At 47.8% G+C, this 18,586-nt stretch overlaps 1 protein-coding gene across 2 annotated transcripts; it reads right to left on the bottom strand.

Moving 5' to 3' along the window:
- Nucleotides 1–266: 266 nt before the first annotated feature.
- Nucleotides 267–16,163, bottom strand: LOC134516098 (kyphoscoliosis peptidase-like). 2 transcript variants are annotated; one of them, XM_063335990.1, is made up of 7 exons: nt 15,491–16,163; nt 12,669–12,786; nt 11,859–11,976; nt 11,267–11,458; nt 9,780–9,970; nt 4,997–5,313; nt 267–4,783 (listed from the first exon to the last, which is right to left on the bottom strand). In XM_063335990.1, exons 1-7 carry the CDS (start codon nt 16,127–16,129, stop codon nt 3,995–3,997), a joined length of 2,364 nt encoding a protein of 787 aa, XP_063192060.1. In that variant the 5' UTR covers nt 16,130–16,163; the 3' UTR covers nt 267–3,994. The 2 variants fall into 2 exon arrangements, with proteins under 2 accessions (XP_063192060.1, XP_063192059.1); XM_063335989.1 differs by having other exon boundaries at nt 267–5,313.
- Nucleotides 16,164–18,586: the final 2,423 nt, after the last annotated feature.

Genomic DNA, 18,586 nt, shown 5'->3' on the forward strand with positions numbered 1-18,586 from the left:
CTGGTGTAGAAAACCCATGGACACATCTGGACAGGCCTTTATCCTGAGCATACAATTCATCCCAACTGTAGTGTGCAACTAGGAAGGCTTTAACTCATGTCCTACTGTCCTGCTGTTCATTTGCTGCAGTCTGACGGCTAACTACACATCTCCATTTGTTTCTGCAAACTCCGACTCTGTCACTGCCCACCCAGCACACCCCATGAAGTCCAAATACAGGTTGGAAAGGATGGACATCTCAGGTTTTAATAGCACTGAAGTGAAGAAGCACAAAAAGAAGCTGAAGAAAACACAATTTGCGTGGACACCTCAACAATACAGCCTCATTGGATTAATTCAGCCTAAACAAGTATTAACATAATTTAAATTAATGATAAGATAAACACAGGCACAGCACAGGGAAATAGCTAAAGCCAAGGAGTCTGGGCACAACGTTAGGTGGACATCGCATATGGTGTCCACAGAAGAAGATAGAAGTTCAGTCCAGTTGGTGGCTGCTGTCTCACCGTACTTAAGAAAGGCACGCATTTTTAGTACGCAGGTTTCTGTTTCATCCCTTCCTGGTCTTACCTGCTTTGACTTTTGTTGTAGGGGAGTGTCTCAAACAAGATGGCTCGTAGAGTTAGGGGCAGTCTCTTTGTACTGGATTTGCATAGCAAGGTTTTGGTAGCGGGGGTGCTATAGGGGTGGCCTCTGCGAGAAGCTGCTACATGTTTCCCCCATGTCCGATAGAGCCAGTTCCAGCCAGCTCCAAGACAGACCCACCGCTGGCTGAGCCCATCAGCGATGGTGGTAGCATTTCTGTGATAACAGATTTAAGAAAGGAGAAAAAAAACTGCAGCAAAAGAGAGAAGTGAGACTATGTGAAAGAAACAACTCTGCGGACACCAAGGTCAGTGAAGGAGGAGGAGGAGGTGCTTCAGGCAATGGAACAGAGATTCTCCTGCAGCCCATGATGCAGACTGTGGTGAGGCAGGCTGTCCCCCTGCAGCACATGGAGGTTAATGGCAGAGCAGATATCCCTTTGCAGCCCATGGAGACCCCACAAGAACTGTCTTACCATGGGAGGGGCACCATGCCGGAGCAGAGGAAGAGTGTGGGGGTGCTCTCCCTGAGGAGGAAGGAGCGGCAGAGATAGTGTGTGTGTGAACTGACCACAACCCCCAACCCCGCTGTGCCGCTTGGGGGGAGGAGGTAGAGAAATCAGGAGTGAAATTGAGCCTAAGAAGACAGGAGGGGTGGGGAAAAGGTGTTGAAAGATTTGGTTTGATTTCTCATTATCCTACTCTGATTTTGATTGGTAATACGCTAGTTTTCCCAAGTTGAGTCTGGTTTCCCCATGACATAATTGGTGAGCGATCTCTCCCCGTCCTTATCTCGATCCACAAACCTTTTGTTGTATTTCGTCTCCCCTGCCCAGCTGAGGAGAGGGAGTGATAGAGCAGCTTTGGTGGGCACCTGGTGTCCAGTCAGGTCCAACCCACCACACTCCTGTTCGGTTTTTGGCCATCCACAGCTCGATGCATGCCTGGAGGCCTCCTAATGGCTTTTTGAATTGAATTTGCTCAGAACTAGGTGTGTTTTATAGCTGCAGGTATGTGTTGTAATCTATCTTTACCTAATTTAATCCTGCTGGGCAGAGGGGGCGAGAGGAGGGGAGACATACGGGTTTGTTCTTTCGCTTATCGTTGTTTTTTCGTAAGTGACGCTTGCCCCAGGGCTGTTATTTTTGGAGAGTTGGTGTTTGCGTTTATTGCAAAGGCTCCTAGAGCTCTGGGCACAAGCTTAGAGGTATGTAAATCTAAATAAGAATGACATTTAAAATAGGTTACATGCTATACCCGAGTGTGCACAGAGAGGAAATCTGAGTAGATTGATTTCAGATCCTTGAAGTAAAATAATCCCCCGTGGGAGTATCATTAAAGTTCTCAGCACCTCCAGGTAATTATATTCTGACATAAGTTGTTTGGACCCCAATGCAAGGTAATTCTAATCTGGACCTCATTATGATGGATAAGGAGGAACTAATCACTGAGCTGGAAGATGGGTTTTCCCTGGAGGCGTGTGATCATGACCTGCCTGCTTAAATTTGGGCAAAGATGGGACAGTTTCAGCTAACAACATGTGTGTACACACAGACACGTAGAGTGGTCCCAGGGTGTCAGAGGGGCACAGCTGGGAACAGTTAACAGCAAAACTGACTGGAAAAGAAGAGGACATGGAGAGGAAGATGGCAGGGGGAACCGAGAGTAATGTCACTCGTCAGTCATTTTTGTTCACCAAGCCAAACTGCTTCCACAAAACACAAGCGAAAATACAGTCTTTGGGAGCCTGCTGGGTCTGCAGATATAACTTGACTACCGGTGCTGTCTGTGGACAATGCACAGGTTGGGAAGCACCGAGGAGGTCTGGAGAGCTGCACGGCAGCATCCCCATTGCTCAGGGAGCACAGCATGGTGAGAAGACTGTTGGTCACGGAAGGTGCGTGCAAAGGTACTCAGCTGGTGGTGGGAGTTCAGAGGACAACGCTGACTGCCAGCAGCTTTCCAGGCTCTTACTTTTGGGACTGGGGTCTGGATTGTCTGCTCAGGCTCACAGGGCACAGATCTTTTTGTTTATTGTTATTCTGAAAGATGCACAAGGGACCTGAGTCACATTATGCTTCTCTTTCCCATGTTCTTCTTTCCCATATCCATCCAAGTGGATGGCCCCATATAGCCAGAACGTGGGTCAGAAGAGAAGATCCAGGGATCCGTACTTCTTCAATTGTTCTCTAGCACCACAGACGAGAGTTTAGCCTATGTCTACCACTGCAAGTGCTTCCTTTAATTCAAAGTAGTCCTTGTACTTTGTTCTTCAGGGCGTCTTCCAACATGTCAGCGTCGTTCCATCAAGTTTGGTGTGAAATGGGGATCCTGATGCATTAGCTGCATTGTCTGATTTTCAGGCCCAGAAAAGGTTCAAATCTACTTGAACTTTTGCTACAAGTCAAATTTAAATTGCCAAACCTGAAGAAAGCAGATCGTGTTCCCCCACCATCTTGCGTGCAGCATCCGAAAATAACCCACGGTTCTTGTTCTTCATTATTGCAACCAGAATCCCCATTTCAAGCATGATTCCAGTGCGGGCATGGAGAAATGTTTTCACTGTGTAACTTTTAGCCCATGGTCTTCCACCTAAGTATGAAAGTTGAGCTTGATTTCAGTAAGTCGGTGTTTGTGGTGCATTGCAGCATGTGTCAGAGTTTCACAGCAGAGTTCCCTGTGCTTTCTGCTCAGTGATTAGAAGCTTTGGCTACAGAGCTGCTTCCTTGCCTGCTCCCTCTCTTCATTTTAAGCCGTCAGTGCTCTGAAGTATATATCTACATGTCATCCTTGATAATAAAAACCTGGAAGCTATTTTAAAGGCATAGATGATAAAATACAGCATCTCTTCCTTTCCCCTTTCCTCTGCCAAAGCACAGAGTCTTTCTGCAAGGAGGTCTTACTTGGTGTACTATATATTTACGTTTTTAAAATCTTGCTACCATCTGAAGCTGTTGGCTCCAGTTTGGGCTTTTTGGGTTTTTTTTGTTGTTGTCGTTGTTATCCTCTCAAGAGAAAGAAACTATGCGGGTTTCCAAGTTCTTGAATAAATGTCAAATAAAACATTCCAAACAATTATTCAAGCTGGTAATAAGCAGTGAGACATCCTTCCTGTAGAGAAGCTGAACAATGGTTTCCTCTGACAGAAGCAAAATATTAGGAGCCTTCCATATGTTGGTGCTGATTTAAACGGCGGCAGCATCTCTGAGTGGGATAGGAGGCCCCAGCAAGTATCTGGATATCCTGCGGGAAGAAAAGCTCTGCGGGTAACACCCAGACTCCCCCCGACATGCCATAAAGTTCTGGGAGTTTTGTCCATGTCTCCTCAACATCCTCCAGTTCTGAGAGCGTTTGCTTCCTCCCCTGGCTTTTTTTAATCCTTCCCAGCACGTCCAGCACTCCTCTGTGGCTTACCCCGAACACCCCAGGGAGGCAGGTGAGCCACCCCTCACTTCAAACGCCAGGATGACCTCCAGAGAGGAGCAGTGCTGGTTGAACTTGGCTGCCAGTTTGACCTGCGTCCCTGCAGCCCCGGTAAACACGTCCCCTTCCCAGACCATGTTTGGGGTCTGCTGCAGCACCGTCTTCTCTTGCCCAAGGACGACAGCTTGGTAGGCTTTCGGCACCTTGATCCTGAAGCGGACCCAGCTCTGCTCTTGCAGCACCCCTGTGCGTGGCTCTAGCAACACGCACCCTCTCCTCCACAGGCTGTACACCCTGGGGAAGGGAGGCCAGCTGGGATCGGAGAAACAGCGTATGACGTAGTCACAAATGTGGGCAAAGTCCTTGTGGTCCTTGCTTCTCCCAAAAAGCCCCACCTTGTAGATGCCTGACTCGGGGAGCACAACGCACACGCTGACTTTAGTCCTCAGGTGGGTGACCAGGACGTACCTCTCCAGAGGGTACTTGGCGTTCATGACTTTGTCCTTACTCAAGCTGGCAGTCACCTCAATGTCAGTGGGCGTGTGGAAGGTGATGTTGCACTTCCCCAGCTTGGTGTTGATGATGGGGGAAGAGTGGCTGGGGTTGGAGAGGCCGTGGCCATTGGAGCTGATCCCGCTCCCGCAGTGCATGCTCAGCCCCGAGGGGAAGAGTTCGTTCTGGTTGATGGGCCTCGAACAACGAATGAGGAAATTGGCTGCATTCCTGAAGGTGCTGCCTTCTAAATCTTTCACAAACATGGAGAGCCGGTAGTAACCCTGGAAAGGGCAGAGCACATGGCAACTCAGTTTCTCCTCCTCAGCTTGAGCAGCTAAGCATTTCTTGCTCAGAGCAGCATCTAAATCTTTATTAATCAGGTCATATGTGGCAAGCAAGGGTCGGGATGTCTGGAGAGTCAAGAGCAAAGTTCCCTCTGGAGCAACAAGCAGCTCTCCTTTGTGGCTGCTCTCCTTGATGCCAAAGTCTCTCACCTTTTGGTGAAAGCCCCAGAAATGAAATGGGTTTTCAGGCAGTTTCTCTCCATTGCGTGGCTCCAGACATTGGATCTGATAGGAGCACACCCAGTTGTACGGGTCCTGAGAGTCAGCGTGGCGTGCGAAGATCATGAGGTCAAACAAGCCCGTAGTTGGGGGAGTCACCTTGATGGTCATGTTGTTCTTGGACATCGTCATCATCCCGTGAGCTGCACCTACATCCTCTCCGATTGTGGTGCCGTGGAGTTTGGAGAGCTGGTAGGTGAACTCTGTTGGATGGGTGCTCCCAAGCATCACTGACACCTCCCCATAGGCTGCAGAAGGGTGAAAAAAAACCACCTTTTACAATACTTTTATCAGTAGTGTAAGACACTTACTTTTGCAGTGTTGACCTAAATTGTTTGCATGAGAGACAGAGACCTGATTCTCCTCTTTTTGCCCCTACCTGCTGAAGGACCTTAGTAAGATCCCTCCTCACCTTTTACCATTTTTCCCCCCTTGCTGAAACAGAAATGGCAATACCACTAGATCTGGAGATGAAGGGGACAGGTACAAATAGTTAATCTTTGGGCCCTGAGATGCCCGATAACTAAGCTAATGCTGTCCCATACGGGGTAATCCTTGTACGGCTTCTTGAGCTGGAGTCATTCCTCTCAGCTGCAGGTCTTGTACTGTGGTGTCAAACCAACGAAGCAGCTGGGAGGATCAAAATATCCCAGCCTGGCTGGTAGCAGATCCCACATCACTGCCACATTTTATGAACAAGTTTAATTTTTCCCATTATTATTAAAATATTTCTTCTAAATTTTAGCTTCACCAAATCACAAAAATCCACAAGCTTCTGTCTTGGAGTGTGCACTAACCAGGAAGGACAGGAGAGCAGGAGGTCTAAAGGGGAGATGCATTATGGGTACCAGGTGGTCGTGCTGTAATTGGTGGGCAAATGCTGGGGCTCTTTCACAATGACTTTTGTTCCTTGGGTGGCCATAAGCAATCTGCTCAGGGCTACCACACACCACCCAGTGCCTCCCCAACAGCAAACCAACCTGCTCGCCCAGGCGGATCACAGCAGGCAGCTTTAAAGCCCATCTGAACCCACCTTCGCACCCAGAAATTAAGCACCTCCAGGGGAGGTCACCATGGAGGAGAAGAGTCGCAATGGCCTCCCTTTCACCCCCACTCTCCATGTGCCATGTCTTGTTGCTTGTAAATCCATACCGCAGTAACAGAGAGTGCTTCTCGGTGCAGCAAACCCTCCCAAGGGATTTCCATCTGCTCCTGGGCAGAAGGGGCGGTTGGTTGATTTTGCAATGGAGACAGGGCAAGGTTTTGCAAGCCCTGAAGTCTTGGCGCTGGAGAAGACGGGATTGTCTAACCAGCAGACAGCAGGCTGCTTTCAGCACGTGGTGAGCTACATCACCCCATGTGAAGCCACAGGTACTGGGGCAGCCTGGCTAGAAAAACCTGGTTTAATGGTATTTTATACCTTTTTTTTCTCCAGGAACAGATAAAAGCAAGAGAAAAATGGCCACAGAGAACAAGACTTGGAGTCCTTTTACCCTTGAAGGATCCCAGAGTGCTTCACAGAGCCTGGCACTGGCACACAGATGTACTGAGATGCGTGCTTAAACCCACCATCCTCAAGGTCTGTGCAAATTAAACCTGCTCTTCGTTACCCAGGGTCCCTAAGTGCCCAAGGATGGCTCGTCTCACATCCAGAGTGTGGCTGCTCTGCACCGTCCCATCCTCGCCACGTTTTTGCTGGAGAGAGGGGAGTACCGAGCAATGGCACTGCGGGAGCCCACGGCTGGTATCAGCACCCGCGCTGTGCACAATGTTCATTTGTTTTGGATGCTAACGCAAAATGACAAAAGACTCCAGATTCATGCTGAAAAAATTGTCCCTTGCTAATTATTAGATTATGAAACGAGTTTCATAATCTAATGAATAATGGGGGGAACGACTTTTTTTTTTTTTTTCTTTTTCTGTTTGAATCTGGATTTTTTCATTGTTTGCCCCACAGTTTTTGTTGGTAGGTTGAAACAGAGATGTGAAAAGAATGAGAAGGCTGGGTTTTATTTGTGCCTTGCCTGTTAAAGCTGTGACTTGGCTCACACAGTAAGTGCAAACAATTCTCTCCTGGCAAGTGTTCAGTGGAGACATTACTGATGACAGACTTTATTAACTGCAGGTTTGCTTGTTATTAAATTCGCTCTATGCTAGTTTCCGAAGCTGCTGGCCTGGCCGGCTGCATCGTATTAGGATCTTTAGGAAGAAAGAAAAGAACAGAACATTGTATGCAGCGGAGCCAGCGATGATGAGATAGGGAAGCCAGCAATGCATTTCGCTTTGGGAAGGAGACCCGAGGAGATAATTAATGGCTACGTTTAAAACAAACATTTGTTTGTTTTATTGAGTTAATTCAAGCCATGCGCTGGAGATTCCTGGTTTCCAGGGAGGCCAGGTGAAGCTGCGGATGTGTTCCCATGTCAGCACGCTCAGTGCTGTAGGAGGTCAACGTACGCTGCATTAATTGTTTAGAGGGAAAAAAACCACTATTAAAGTACAGGCATGTTTCTCATTTCTCAAAGCCTTGTTTAAAAGGCTTCCCTTCCACTCTCCCACCCTAGCTATTGTATCTACAGCATGCCACCAATGACTGCCTTTCTATAAAAAGAAAAATTAAGTTCTTATAAAGTATTAATTCCATAGGACTGAATGCCCTTCATTGCTGCGGTTACCAACCCTAACAGCCCGGGACGTGTTAGCAATTAAAAGGGCTGGGTTTTCAGAGGATTTGTGCCAGGTATTTCCTGAAAATCAGGTCCCTTTGCAAGGCGTCCCACCATCGGTTCCCATTAGATAGCGATTTGTGTGAGGAATCTTGGCCGAAATCTTTTAAGCATTTTAAGCAGGTGAGAGCTGCTCAAATACGTCAGAGCAGGAGTTGATCCACAGTAGCCAAAGAGGGAAAATAGGCTGATTTTGCACCAAAGATCTCAAGTGGTTTTTGCACTGAGATTGCCTTAGATGCTTAAGCGTACCCTCTAAGGGGATGGCTTCCATCAACCTAGATCAATATAACCATCGTTTTGCATCCACAGAAGCAGACATCTGGTGTGGTTCACAATCTCGGTTTACAATTTGGTGTGTTAAGCGCACTTTTGATATGGGGCTGGCTGTTGAGGCTAATAGCAGTGGTTAAACTGTTCAGGTTAGGTCCAGGAATACAGTTCTTTCCCTCCACAAGATGTGAAATTCACAAGGGGGAAAAAAAAAGGTTGTTTGGAGTTTTTTTTTCCTATTCTAACAGAAAAATCTTCTTTCACCTCAGTTCTGGGAGAAAAAAAGAAAACTGTGCCTGTAGCCCAGGTTACCCAGTGAGTTTTGTGGTTGAGGGACAGGAGTTCCTCCAGCCAAGGGGGTGCAAAGGAGTGATGTAGCTGGGATGTGCCAGGCAAGTTTGCTTCCCTGACATCTCTCCCCAGGTCCGTTTTGGTTCATGGCAGCTAGTGGCCAGCGAGGACCCAAAGCCCTGAGCTGCTTCTGGGCTCCATCCCTATGTCTTTTGGCTATCAAAAACCAGGGTAGGGAGCGGAGAGAATAATGAAATACTTATTTTTGCTCATTCTTCCCTTTGGGCTTTTGTACCACCACTAATGATATTTGGTGAGAGTCTATGTTTTGCAATTTATCGCTTTGGCACCCAGATGAAGGGACTGGTTGGACTCTTGATCTCCTGTTTTTCCTCTGAGACTGCAGACGTTGTGTTGCTTGGTTTTATGCCTTGGAGCCTCCCTGGTGGCCTGGACATAAAAGGGGTTTCTCCAAGTCTCCGTTCCTGCATTTGTCACGTAGGTGCTGTGTGACCTTAGGTAGAGGTAGACAAAGTCCCCTCCCCAGGATGCTCTGAAGTTCTGTGGTGGAGAAGCACCACGCGAACTTTGCATAAAAGGCAGCATCGACCTTTCAGCTGTTCCCAATTTGATTTGATTTGCACAGGCTACTCGCTGCTCAAAAGGTGCATGGTAGCCCATTTTGGCAAAGTCCCAGCATCCTAGAAATACTGGAGGTGTTTGATTTCTGAGTAACTAATAACCTCTCTCAGTCAAAAGCTTTACAGTGTGCCTTGTCTGATGTACATTCATTTTCTTTAAGCCTGACAACTCCCCTCAATCTAAGATTGCTTTATCTCCTAGCTTGCTGTCTTGATAAAATAAATTGCAGGAAAAATCCATATGCTCTTGGGACCATCTGGGGAATGGATGTACAAAGGGTGTCTAGGTAAAAAGAAGATCATGTTGTATTCAACATGAAAATTCCTCATAAAACTACAGTCAAGGAAAACCAACTCCACCCACCTCCCTTCCTTTTCAAAAAACGGGACACGAACCTCTCAGGCCACGTTTTATCTGGGAGTCTCCCTCCCCAGCTTATGAACACAATGAGGATTGTGTCTCAGGTACGTTGAAGCTATTTTGCTACTGTTGGTGAATTTAGATGGGAAAAGCCAGGCACAAAAGGTCTTAAGTGATTTGGCTTATTTAACTATAATTTATGAATCTTAATTCCCAGTTTACTAATCACAGTATCACACAATGGCTGTGATTTCAGAAATTGCTTAAATATGTGCCTCTGCTCTACTAGATGTTAAACATGTGCATAAAAATAGACAGATGGGCCATTTTTAAAGGAGAAATGTTTTCCTCAACCCAAACTTGCTTCTTAAAAGCAAGCGAGCTTTTATATTAATAGAACTTAGCCCTCGCTTTGCATTTACCTGTTTTGAGGAGGGAAGTGTTTGGAGAAAGGAGGGAGAGCTGAAGTCTGAAAAACTCTGAAGTTTTAAAAACTCTCTGCTCAAAGTCTTTCTGCAAGACAGGGGGCTGCAGAAGCTGCCATTGGGGGTCCTCTGGCCAGTGGGTCTCAATGAAGTGCTCAGGGTCAGTAAGGAAGAAAAAATCATCATGCCTGCAAGGTAAGAAGAGAAAATACCATGGAAGGAGCAGCAAAACCCTTAGCATCCCGAGAGGTCATGATGTACCGCTGTAAGGGAAGGGAGCTTCCTCCATACCATCAGAGCTTCACCAACTTCAGTAAGGGAGGACCAAGCTCTCATTTAGCATTTCATTTTCTGCTGCCCTTATTTTCTCCCTGTTTTTCCTGTAGAGATGCCCAAAGCTGAAACTACAGTTCCCAGCCCTGTAACAGACTTCTTCCAGCAACCAGTTAAGGTGACCCAATAAGCTGCAGAGGAGATAATTTTACTGAATGATTCCTCTACCAAGGCCTGTTACTTGAGGATATACTTCAATATGATGTCTGATCTTGGTTTAAAGCTCTTCCAAGAATTTACGTATGATTTAAGAAACAAAATGCATCTTCGTTCCAATTTGAATGTGCCTAACATGACTTTCCAGATATCATCACTGCTCAGGCGTTTGCTGAGTGGGTCAACCTGCAGATGCATGCTCAGCTTTGTGTTGGGGTCATTCTGTGAAGCCTTTGTTGCATTTGTTGACCTGAATGTTTTGAGGACACTGTGTTGGACCCACAAGAAGCTGTTATCTCTGCCTGTTGCTCTAGGTGATGTTTCATTCTCCTTCTCCTCTTTTCCCCATGCTCAGCTAAAAACAACCCACACTCACTGGTGTTCTAAGCTGTTCTCAGCAAGATAATTATCTATTAGAAATTCCCCAATTATTTCATTATGTGTTATTAGAGAAAAAAAATATTAAAAATGCAATCCCATAATACAGTTAATGGAAATTATTAAATTGTACAAATAACTTTCATGAGAGTCATTATTTGCTTAGCATGGGCTGAGAAATCTCAAGTAATTACATATGGAACCACATAAAAGCAGAGTTGCTGTGTAAATGAGGATTTGTTACTTCATAAGTGACACTCACTGCAGATTAAAAACAATTTCAGGGCGTGAAGTTGTCATCTGAAAAGTTACTACCCCAGTTCAAGGAATAAGGCACTTAAAATAGATGTTTTCATGTAGAGTGTCCACATTTGCATGAGGTCCCTGAGCACCCACCATAGTTGAGGAGGGGGAGAATAGCTCTCTGGACCTCCTGCAAGTAGCCTCTGGGGGTGTACCTGGAAAAGGGGGCTCAAGGCCTGGTGAAACAAGAATTTAAGGCATCTATTTTAAGGGTTGGGATGGCCACTCTGGGGTGTCTCTGAAGCCAGGTTGAGCCTTGTCCATTTATGTTGGGGACCATGTATCCAGTGATAGCAGGGGAAAGGGTGTCTCACCTGGGTATGAAAACCCTGCTCTCTGCATCCACGGTCCCTGCACCCCAGCAAGCATCCAGGAGCCACCACCGTCCTTCCAGCTCCACCGCGTTCCACATGTGGCTGCTCTTCTGCTGCTGGCACCACCGGCCTCCCCGGGATCCCAGGCTTCGGCCAAACCCCGGGACCTCCACACAGCTCAAACCTGCCTCCCTGTCCAGGGAGAGCCATCAGGGAAAATAACTGCAGACCAAACACTGCTTTGTGCTTGCTTTCTTGGAGAGCAATCCAACCTGCATGGTAAAAGTACAGCCGCCTCCTTCTTAAAGCCAGGGCCCCACTCGTGCAAGCTGTGGGCAAAATTCAGCTTTTATCCAGGCCCTGCTTCCCCCACAGCTACTCCCAACCCTCATCCCTCATATCTCTGGTTCTGGTTAATCTGTCAAAGCTATATCTACTCCTCCATCCAAGTGGAGGAGGAGGGAGGCAGCTGCTGCGCCCAAGGACGTGGCGGGTAAATGACGCTGGTTGTGTGGCAAGCCCCACGCCACGTGTATCTCCCCACCTCAGATCTTCCAGGGGACAGGCGAAGAAAGCCCAAGGTGAGTTTTACCTGCACATTTCCTGGCATAAATGGGCATAACCAGAACACACCGCTCTTCCCGTTTGCAGGACCTGCTCTGGCATGTGGATCTTCTGAGACAGCCCCAAGAAGCCATTCACATCATATTCTAGGAAAGGGAGAACACCATGCAATTTCAGGCCAACGTAAGGGCTTATTATTTCCAAAATGATCCCATTCCTTTTCCTGCCCAACCCTGCTTCACTGTCTACCCACCCTGGAAGCCATGACAGCTCTTCTATCCATCGTTATTCAAGAGTTTGACAATTCCCCATATGAGCGGAGAATTGCCAAAGCCTTGGGGGAGTTGGGTTCCCAGCACATGTAAACAGCCGTTGCGCCATTCAAGTGAGGTACAGTGAGAATCACATTGTCTCACACACATGGATGTAGTAGGGTAAAGTAGCACGAAGCGACTGCATTGTGCTGAGATTCCTGTGTCCCCAGATGACTGCTTCCAGGCATAGCTCAGCCGCATCGAACTGGCATTATCAGGGAAACAGCCTCCAATGCGTCAAAGCCGAGTGCACCGGAGGCAGGTGGGCTTTATCGGTGTCTCTGGGGGTCTGGCACCTGAGTGCCAGTGAGGCAGGTGTCGTTTGCAGGATGGAGGAACCTGTGGTGGGAACCAATTCCTCCTCCAGGCACTTTACTGACTTCGCGGGGGCTATTTCTATTCATGACTGCAACAGGAATACCGTGGAGTCTCTATTCTGCAGGGCATGAAGAGCCTAAATCCAGCAGGTGGCACGTGAAGAAAGGGCTTTTCACATCTCTGCAAAACACGGGGACCAGACTTACCGATGTTGTGGCAGAGCCAGAACCATATTGCCCGCACCACCTCCAGTTTGCTCTGGGATTTGGCTGTGATCAGGGGAACGATGGCCTGGACGGACAAACTGGTGTGCCCAGACTTCAGCTGCAATGGAGAGGATGGGTGAGTTAAAGGGAGTCTGGGTGTCACCACTGCCTGGGTGGGTGACTGCTCCACGTGGCGGGCTTGCTGGAAAGAAAATGTACACCACAAAAACCCCACGGCTGCATTTTTCTTCTCCCAGAATTTAAAATACGAAAACACTGTTTGTGGTAGAACAGGGTGTTTTCCCCATTTTCCTACGCATGGTTTTATAAAAGCCTGAGGGCTGGAGTTGTAAGCTGGAGAAAATGAAGGTGGCATTTCCCGTTCCTTTGGAGCAGCTGCTTGGGACATCCAGTGTCATTGCTCTGGTGCCTTCTCTGTCTGGTTCAATGTGTCCTCTGGCCCAGAAGGTCTTGTCCTAGAGGTGGGTGTCTCCAGTGGTGCTACTCTGCAACACCTAACTGAGGACAGTGAGTTTCCAGCCCCGCATCGATTAACATTTCAGTGTCTTTATGCAGAAGAGGAGCAGACTTGTGGCTCAGATGCTCTTCTTGTGGCCAGGAAACCTCACTCTAAAATGCACCAAAATAGGTGGAAAGAAGACTTTTTGCCCCTACCACTAAAATTTCGCGAACTTTTTAATCCATACCTGACCCCAAAGAAAACCTTTCTGCCCCTTTCCTCCCATTCATACAGTCACATTTCTGGGTTCTTCCCTCCTTTGTGAAAGCACAAGCATTTTTATCAGCAGGCTTTTCTTCCACTGAGTTAAATTTAGCCCGGCTCATTTCTCTGAACTCCTGCCCCTGCTATTTCATTCCTCAGTGACTTTCCTGCCCCAGCCATCTGTAAGATAGTTTCACATAGATGGAAATTTCCTTCTTTTTGCCTGTGGGAAGTGTTGAACTTGTAATGGCTGAAGGTTTTCCTTGGGATGAAGGTTTAAAGATGACAATGCAGCCAGGAGAGCACCTATTTCAAAATGTTGGTGCTCCTGCTGGTCCCTTGCATTTCTGTCATGAGGTTGTTATGAGTGTTCAGCTTCTAGGCAAACAAATAATGTGAATTATTCCCAAGCTAAAAAAAATAATACTTAGCCACTAAATATCTAGCTACCTGCTTCCCTGTAGGCACATCTCAGTGCAAATTCAGCCCAAGTCCATGCTATTCATTGTTTCAGAGATGGTAAAAAGTAGGTCCTAGACTGAGAGTTGCAATGTTCCCAAGTAATCCTGTTCCCGATTATGCCTAAGAATCCTGAAGAAATGAGTCAGAGCATCTTGTGTTGCAGTAGTTGCTGGCTCCACCAGACTATCTGGAGTTGATGGACAGAGCCATTTTCTCCACAGGCAACGATCCTGTTAAGACTTTTCCACATGGTTAAGGTGGATGCATGCAAGCAGTCTGTAGGCTATTTCTAAACGGCCAGGAAACAGGTTCGGCTTTGCACCTGCACTGCCCGGGGCTTTCCCATCAACCACCTTCTCCCCGGTGACCGGCATCAGGGCTTAGTGCATGAGGAGAGGGGACAATCCTGCGTCCCCACAGCACCATTGACCAAGCAACAGTCGTCACCAGAGGTGCAGTACCCTGCTCAGAGGAGGTCAGTAAACATCTCTACTGCTGCTCTTGGCACTAATAATTCACAGCTAAGAGGAAGAGACAGAGTGCACCAGGTTTTAGTGCAGCTAGCACTTTGAAGCAACAGGGGAACAAGTTGTTCCCATGACTCCCCACTGCCTTGGAGGTATTTTTGGTTGTTTATTACTCTCCTTTTCCTATCCTCCAACTCCCTCCCACTCTCTTCTCTTTTTAATAGACTAGGTGGACTCTGAAATCCTCAAGCATCCTTCTTCCCAAGGGAGATCAGCCTCAGGCTAGGTACAAATTACAGTTTTCAACAATAACGGAGAGCACAATTATTCCTTGTGCCTCTTCGCTCTAGCTAACGAGTTGACGTGTAAGCTGCAAGTGCTGCATTGGTTCAGCATTCGCTGCTTAGACAAATTGTGCTGACCCTGGGGGAGAAATTACACCAACAGCGCGTGGTTCAGGTAATAGGAAAGAATTACAAAATTCAGCGTTCCCGTTCTGGGCTCCTGAGCATCCAGAAGCTGGGAGCATCGTATAACAGCAGACTGCCTGAAAACAGGATATAACTGATGCCTCCTGCTTGAGAAAAAGCAGGACTTGGGCTGCCACAGATATGAAGGGGCTGGTGGACACGGTCAGGCTGTGTGGTTGATGCTGGCTCTGTGTGCTTGTTATGCAGGAATCATGCTGGATAACGATCTCCCAGCCTGGGACGCCTTGGGGCATACCGTGGTCTGAGTCCCTTCCTCTCCCCCTTGCACCCTTCCTAGAAGGGTTTCCAGGATCCCTCTATCCCACTGCAATCCTATTTGTGACCCTGAAAAAGTACTGTCCTGTGATGAAAGCAGCCCTTATTCCCGGTTTTGAGTGATGAGCTGCAGCAAGCACTGCATATTGCAGCTACACACTGGTGCTGGCTGGAAACGGGCACCAGTGGGCCCTGGCTGGGCAGCAGATCTTCAGAGGTCACACAGCAATCTTTGGCCATGGTTTGGACAAATTCACAGTCCAGGGCCTTATGAGATGTCCCAGTTTTGCTGTAAAGCCCCACCTAGTCACCGCTGTCATCAAAGCATATGGTGAAAAGTTGAATGCTAGGATGTGGGTCTGCTGATGGCACCATCTGCTGATGGCACCATCTGTGTTCCTACTGAAGGACACCAAGACCTACCTGCTGGCTCACGTGTAGGACGTGTGTGTCTATGTGGCTGAAAACCTTCGAGTCAGAGAAGAGGTCTCTCCTGGTCTTTCTCTGGGGATTTTTATCCTGCTGCTTTTCTTCCAAGCTGCTAAGCCCTTCCTCAGGGAGGAGGGCTGGAGAGCAGCTTCCCGCAGTCACAGACGACTTCTGCAGTAGCTTTTGGAAGGTAGCCCTTTTGTTGCTGCTGTTAACTTTGTTTGCCCAAAATGTGAAAACCCTCTTGGAGGGGGAATCCTCAGGCTCAACTCTTACTTCTTCTGTAGTGGAGACTTTCTTTAGCACCCCCTCCTTGTTCCTGTTCACATTGGTGACTTGGTGGGGGAGTTTCTCTGAGGTCTTATAGCAAATCACTTCAGAAACATGTCCCAGGGAAACGTTGCCATTGCAGACATCTGACATCTGAGCTTCCCTCCAGTCAGGCAGGATGTTTTCTTCCTGGGACGGCATCGCTTTTTCTCCATGGTTCCTGGGATGGGCCTGTCTCAATGTGCTTTGGGTGGTTTGTTTTTCATGGCAGTTGCCACTCCTGGAGCCATGGGAGGGAATTCGCTCATCTGCTTTGATAGCCTGGGATTTGGACGATTTGCTTCTATCGTAGCTGGTCTTCATCTGTGCAGTGGGTAAGGCGTGAGGAAACCACAGAGGTCTGCTGATGGAAAGAGAGATTAATTTTTTTCAAAAGAAGAATGCACTCTGCACCGATTACTCCAAAGCCTCCCTGTCTGTATGGTTAATTACAGCAAATCAGGATTTTGTCTGCTGGGTTTAGCCAAAAGTACTGATTTTTTTCCTACTTCCAGAGGTAAGGTGTGATGGCAATGCCACAGAGAAGCTCTTGGCCTATTTCCAACTGCAAATACTATTTATTTTTTTTTTCGTAATTGGAGACCCAGTGGTGGGTTGTCAGCAGTTACACCTCTGCACTGGAAGGCAATGGAAAAATCAGGGTTATTCCTTTTGCAAAGAAACGGCAAGGAGATATTTATATGTTTTGGAAAGGTCTGTAAATGGGTGCAGGGAGTGGGCGGGTGCCTCAGTTTCCCTACCTGAAACTAGGACTAATCCCATAGCATTTCTCTGTGCCTCCAGAGCCAGGAATCAAGGAGAACAAAGAAGTGTTTTGGTGCTCCAGAGAGGTACATCTTGCAGAAAATCTTTCCTTTAGGAGGACCACTACTTCCCACCCAGTATCTTTCTGTTTTGTGCAGATTTACTTCTGTCACTGAAGTTCTGCAGAAAAATGTCATTCTTTGTGTCCTTGCTTTACACTTGACATATAGGTGTGTCAAGTGAGAAGGCTGCAGGAGAAAATACGTGAAAAACTGGAAGGAAAGGTGCAATCCAGGATTGATGAAGTTTTGGGGTTAAAGCTGTGGGTAGAGCCAGCTCTTGCATGCCCTCAACATCTGCACAGCGCTCGCTACTTTTATCTTGGTTTAGCTTCTATTTGCTGTTGTTGTTTTTAATCATAAAATGACTATTTGTGCAATGCAAATAGCAGAGCCTGCTGTGAGCCACTTAGCGTAGCCCAGAAATGTCACTCTCCGCATTCATCCAGCCTCTCCCATGCGGAGGCAGACTGGCTTTTCAACAGCTACACTGGGGCACTGGCCTCGCTCTTCCAGGAAAGCGCGATGTCACTCATCCCTCTCTCTGCTACCCTGTTTTTTCCCTCCTTGCCTGGGATTGAGGCTGACAGAGGTAGGACAGCCTTGTCCAGAAGGGATATGAGATCGTGACTACTCCACGCTTGCCAATTAATTTTTTTTTCCCCATTAACACCATGCACGCACGTAGGAACATTGAGAGGAAGCAAACGGCACCAGTGAGTTAATCCAGTGCTGGGTGTTCCAATAACCAGAGGATGCCCCAACGGGAGGATGTCCCCTCGATAGGTCATGGGATGTTTTTCTTTGCAGGACAGCCATACCAGAGCCCAAACCACCTCGCTGCCGTGGGGTTTTTGCATGGCCTGCCGAGGCCGTACGTTCTCTATTTACTCCCGGACCACATCTGAGCCCAAAGAGACGAATTGTTCGTGCCCAGCTGTTGACACGTTCAAGTTGTCCTTGTGCGTGTGAGCTGCGGTCGCTGCTGGGCTGGTCTCCCGTCCCCAGGCGCAGACACCCGCTGTCACAGGCAGAGAGGGATTTTGCCTGCCACTTTCTAAGTGAGCAGCAAGAGGCCACTTCTGAATCCCTCATGGTCATTACCTGACGTGAACTGGGGCATGGTAACTCAAAAACATAAATCCCAGCCAGCAGATGCTGGGAAACCCAGCCTTTCTCCTCTTGCTGCGGCAGGGCTTGCTCCGGCAAGGTGTACCCTCTGTCAGAGGGACCGGGGGACTCTGAGCCCAATTTTTCCACAGCTGTGCTTTCTGAGCTCAAGTGTCTCCGCTGTCTTCCCACGTGTCATTTGAGGGGGGAGCAGCTTGGGACTGGGGTGGAAGATGCCCTCTCGGCGCTTAGCCACAGTCTCAGAAATACTGGAATGTAATAAATAGAATCATGTTTGTTAACCAAATCAGGCTTTCTTAAAGGCTGGTGAAAACCTACACTGTTTCGACTCTTCACATACTTAAATCGCAGGCAGGCATCCAGCGTGTTATCTGGTGCACTTTCATACCTCAAGGCCTAAATCACAGGCATCCGGTGTGCTGTCTGGGGCACTTTGACACCTAAAGGCCTAAATCACAGGCATCTGGTGTGTTTTAACACTTCAAAGGGAAGAGCTAAGTTGTGAGATAAGCTGAAAAGAGTCTCCCCAAGGACACTGATAAAGATGAGAAGCCTTCAGCCTCACGACCATCAGGAGGCGGGACAAGACCGACCCCCTAGCAACATGTCGCTCAGACACGGAATACACCAGGATTGACACATATACGGGAACCAGAAGGGTATATAATCAACTACTTTCGGGAAGGGGTGTGCGCCGTTGGCGGAGCAAAGACTCCCCGGCCGCCCAGCGCTGTTTTGCTTGTTGCCGCTTGCTTAATAAACTAATTTGATTAATTGGACTGGTTCCTGTCAATTATTGGGCCTCAATCTATAACATGGAAAAAAC

The sequence above is a fragment of the Chroicocephalus ridibundus genome, chromosome 5, assembly GCF_963924245.1.
Source record: "Chroicocephalus ridibundus chromosome 5, bChrRid1.1, whole genome shotgun sequence".
Taxonomy (NCBI): Eukaryota; Metazoa; Chordata; class Aves; order Charadriiformes; family Laridae; genus Chroicocephalus; species Chroicocephalus ridibundus.

What these genes read in the sequence shown, in the direction of transcription:
- LOC134516098 (XM_063335989.1), bottom strand. Translation starts at nt 16,129, where the DNA reads ATGAAGACCAGCTACGATAGAAGCAAATCGTCCAAATCCCAGGCTATC. An exon ending in TTATGCCAGGAAATGTGCAG is followed by an intron (nt 11,459 to 11,858) that starts GTAAAACTCACC and finishes CTCCCTGGACAG; the next exon opens with GGAGGCAGGTTTGAGCTGTG. An exon ending in CACTTCCCTCCTCAAAACAG is followed by an intron (nt 5,314 to 9,779) that starts GTAAATGCAAAG and finishes ACCCTTCTGCAG; the next exon opens with CCTATGGGGAGGTGTCAGTG.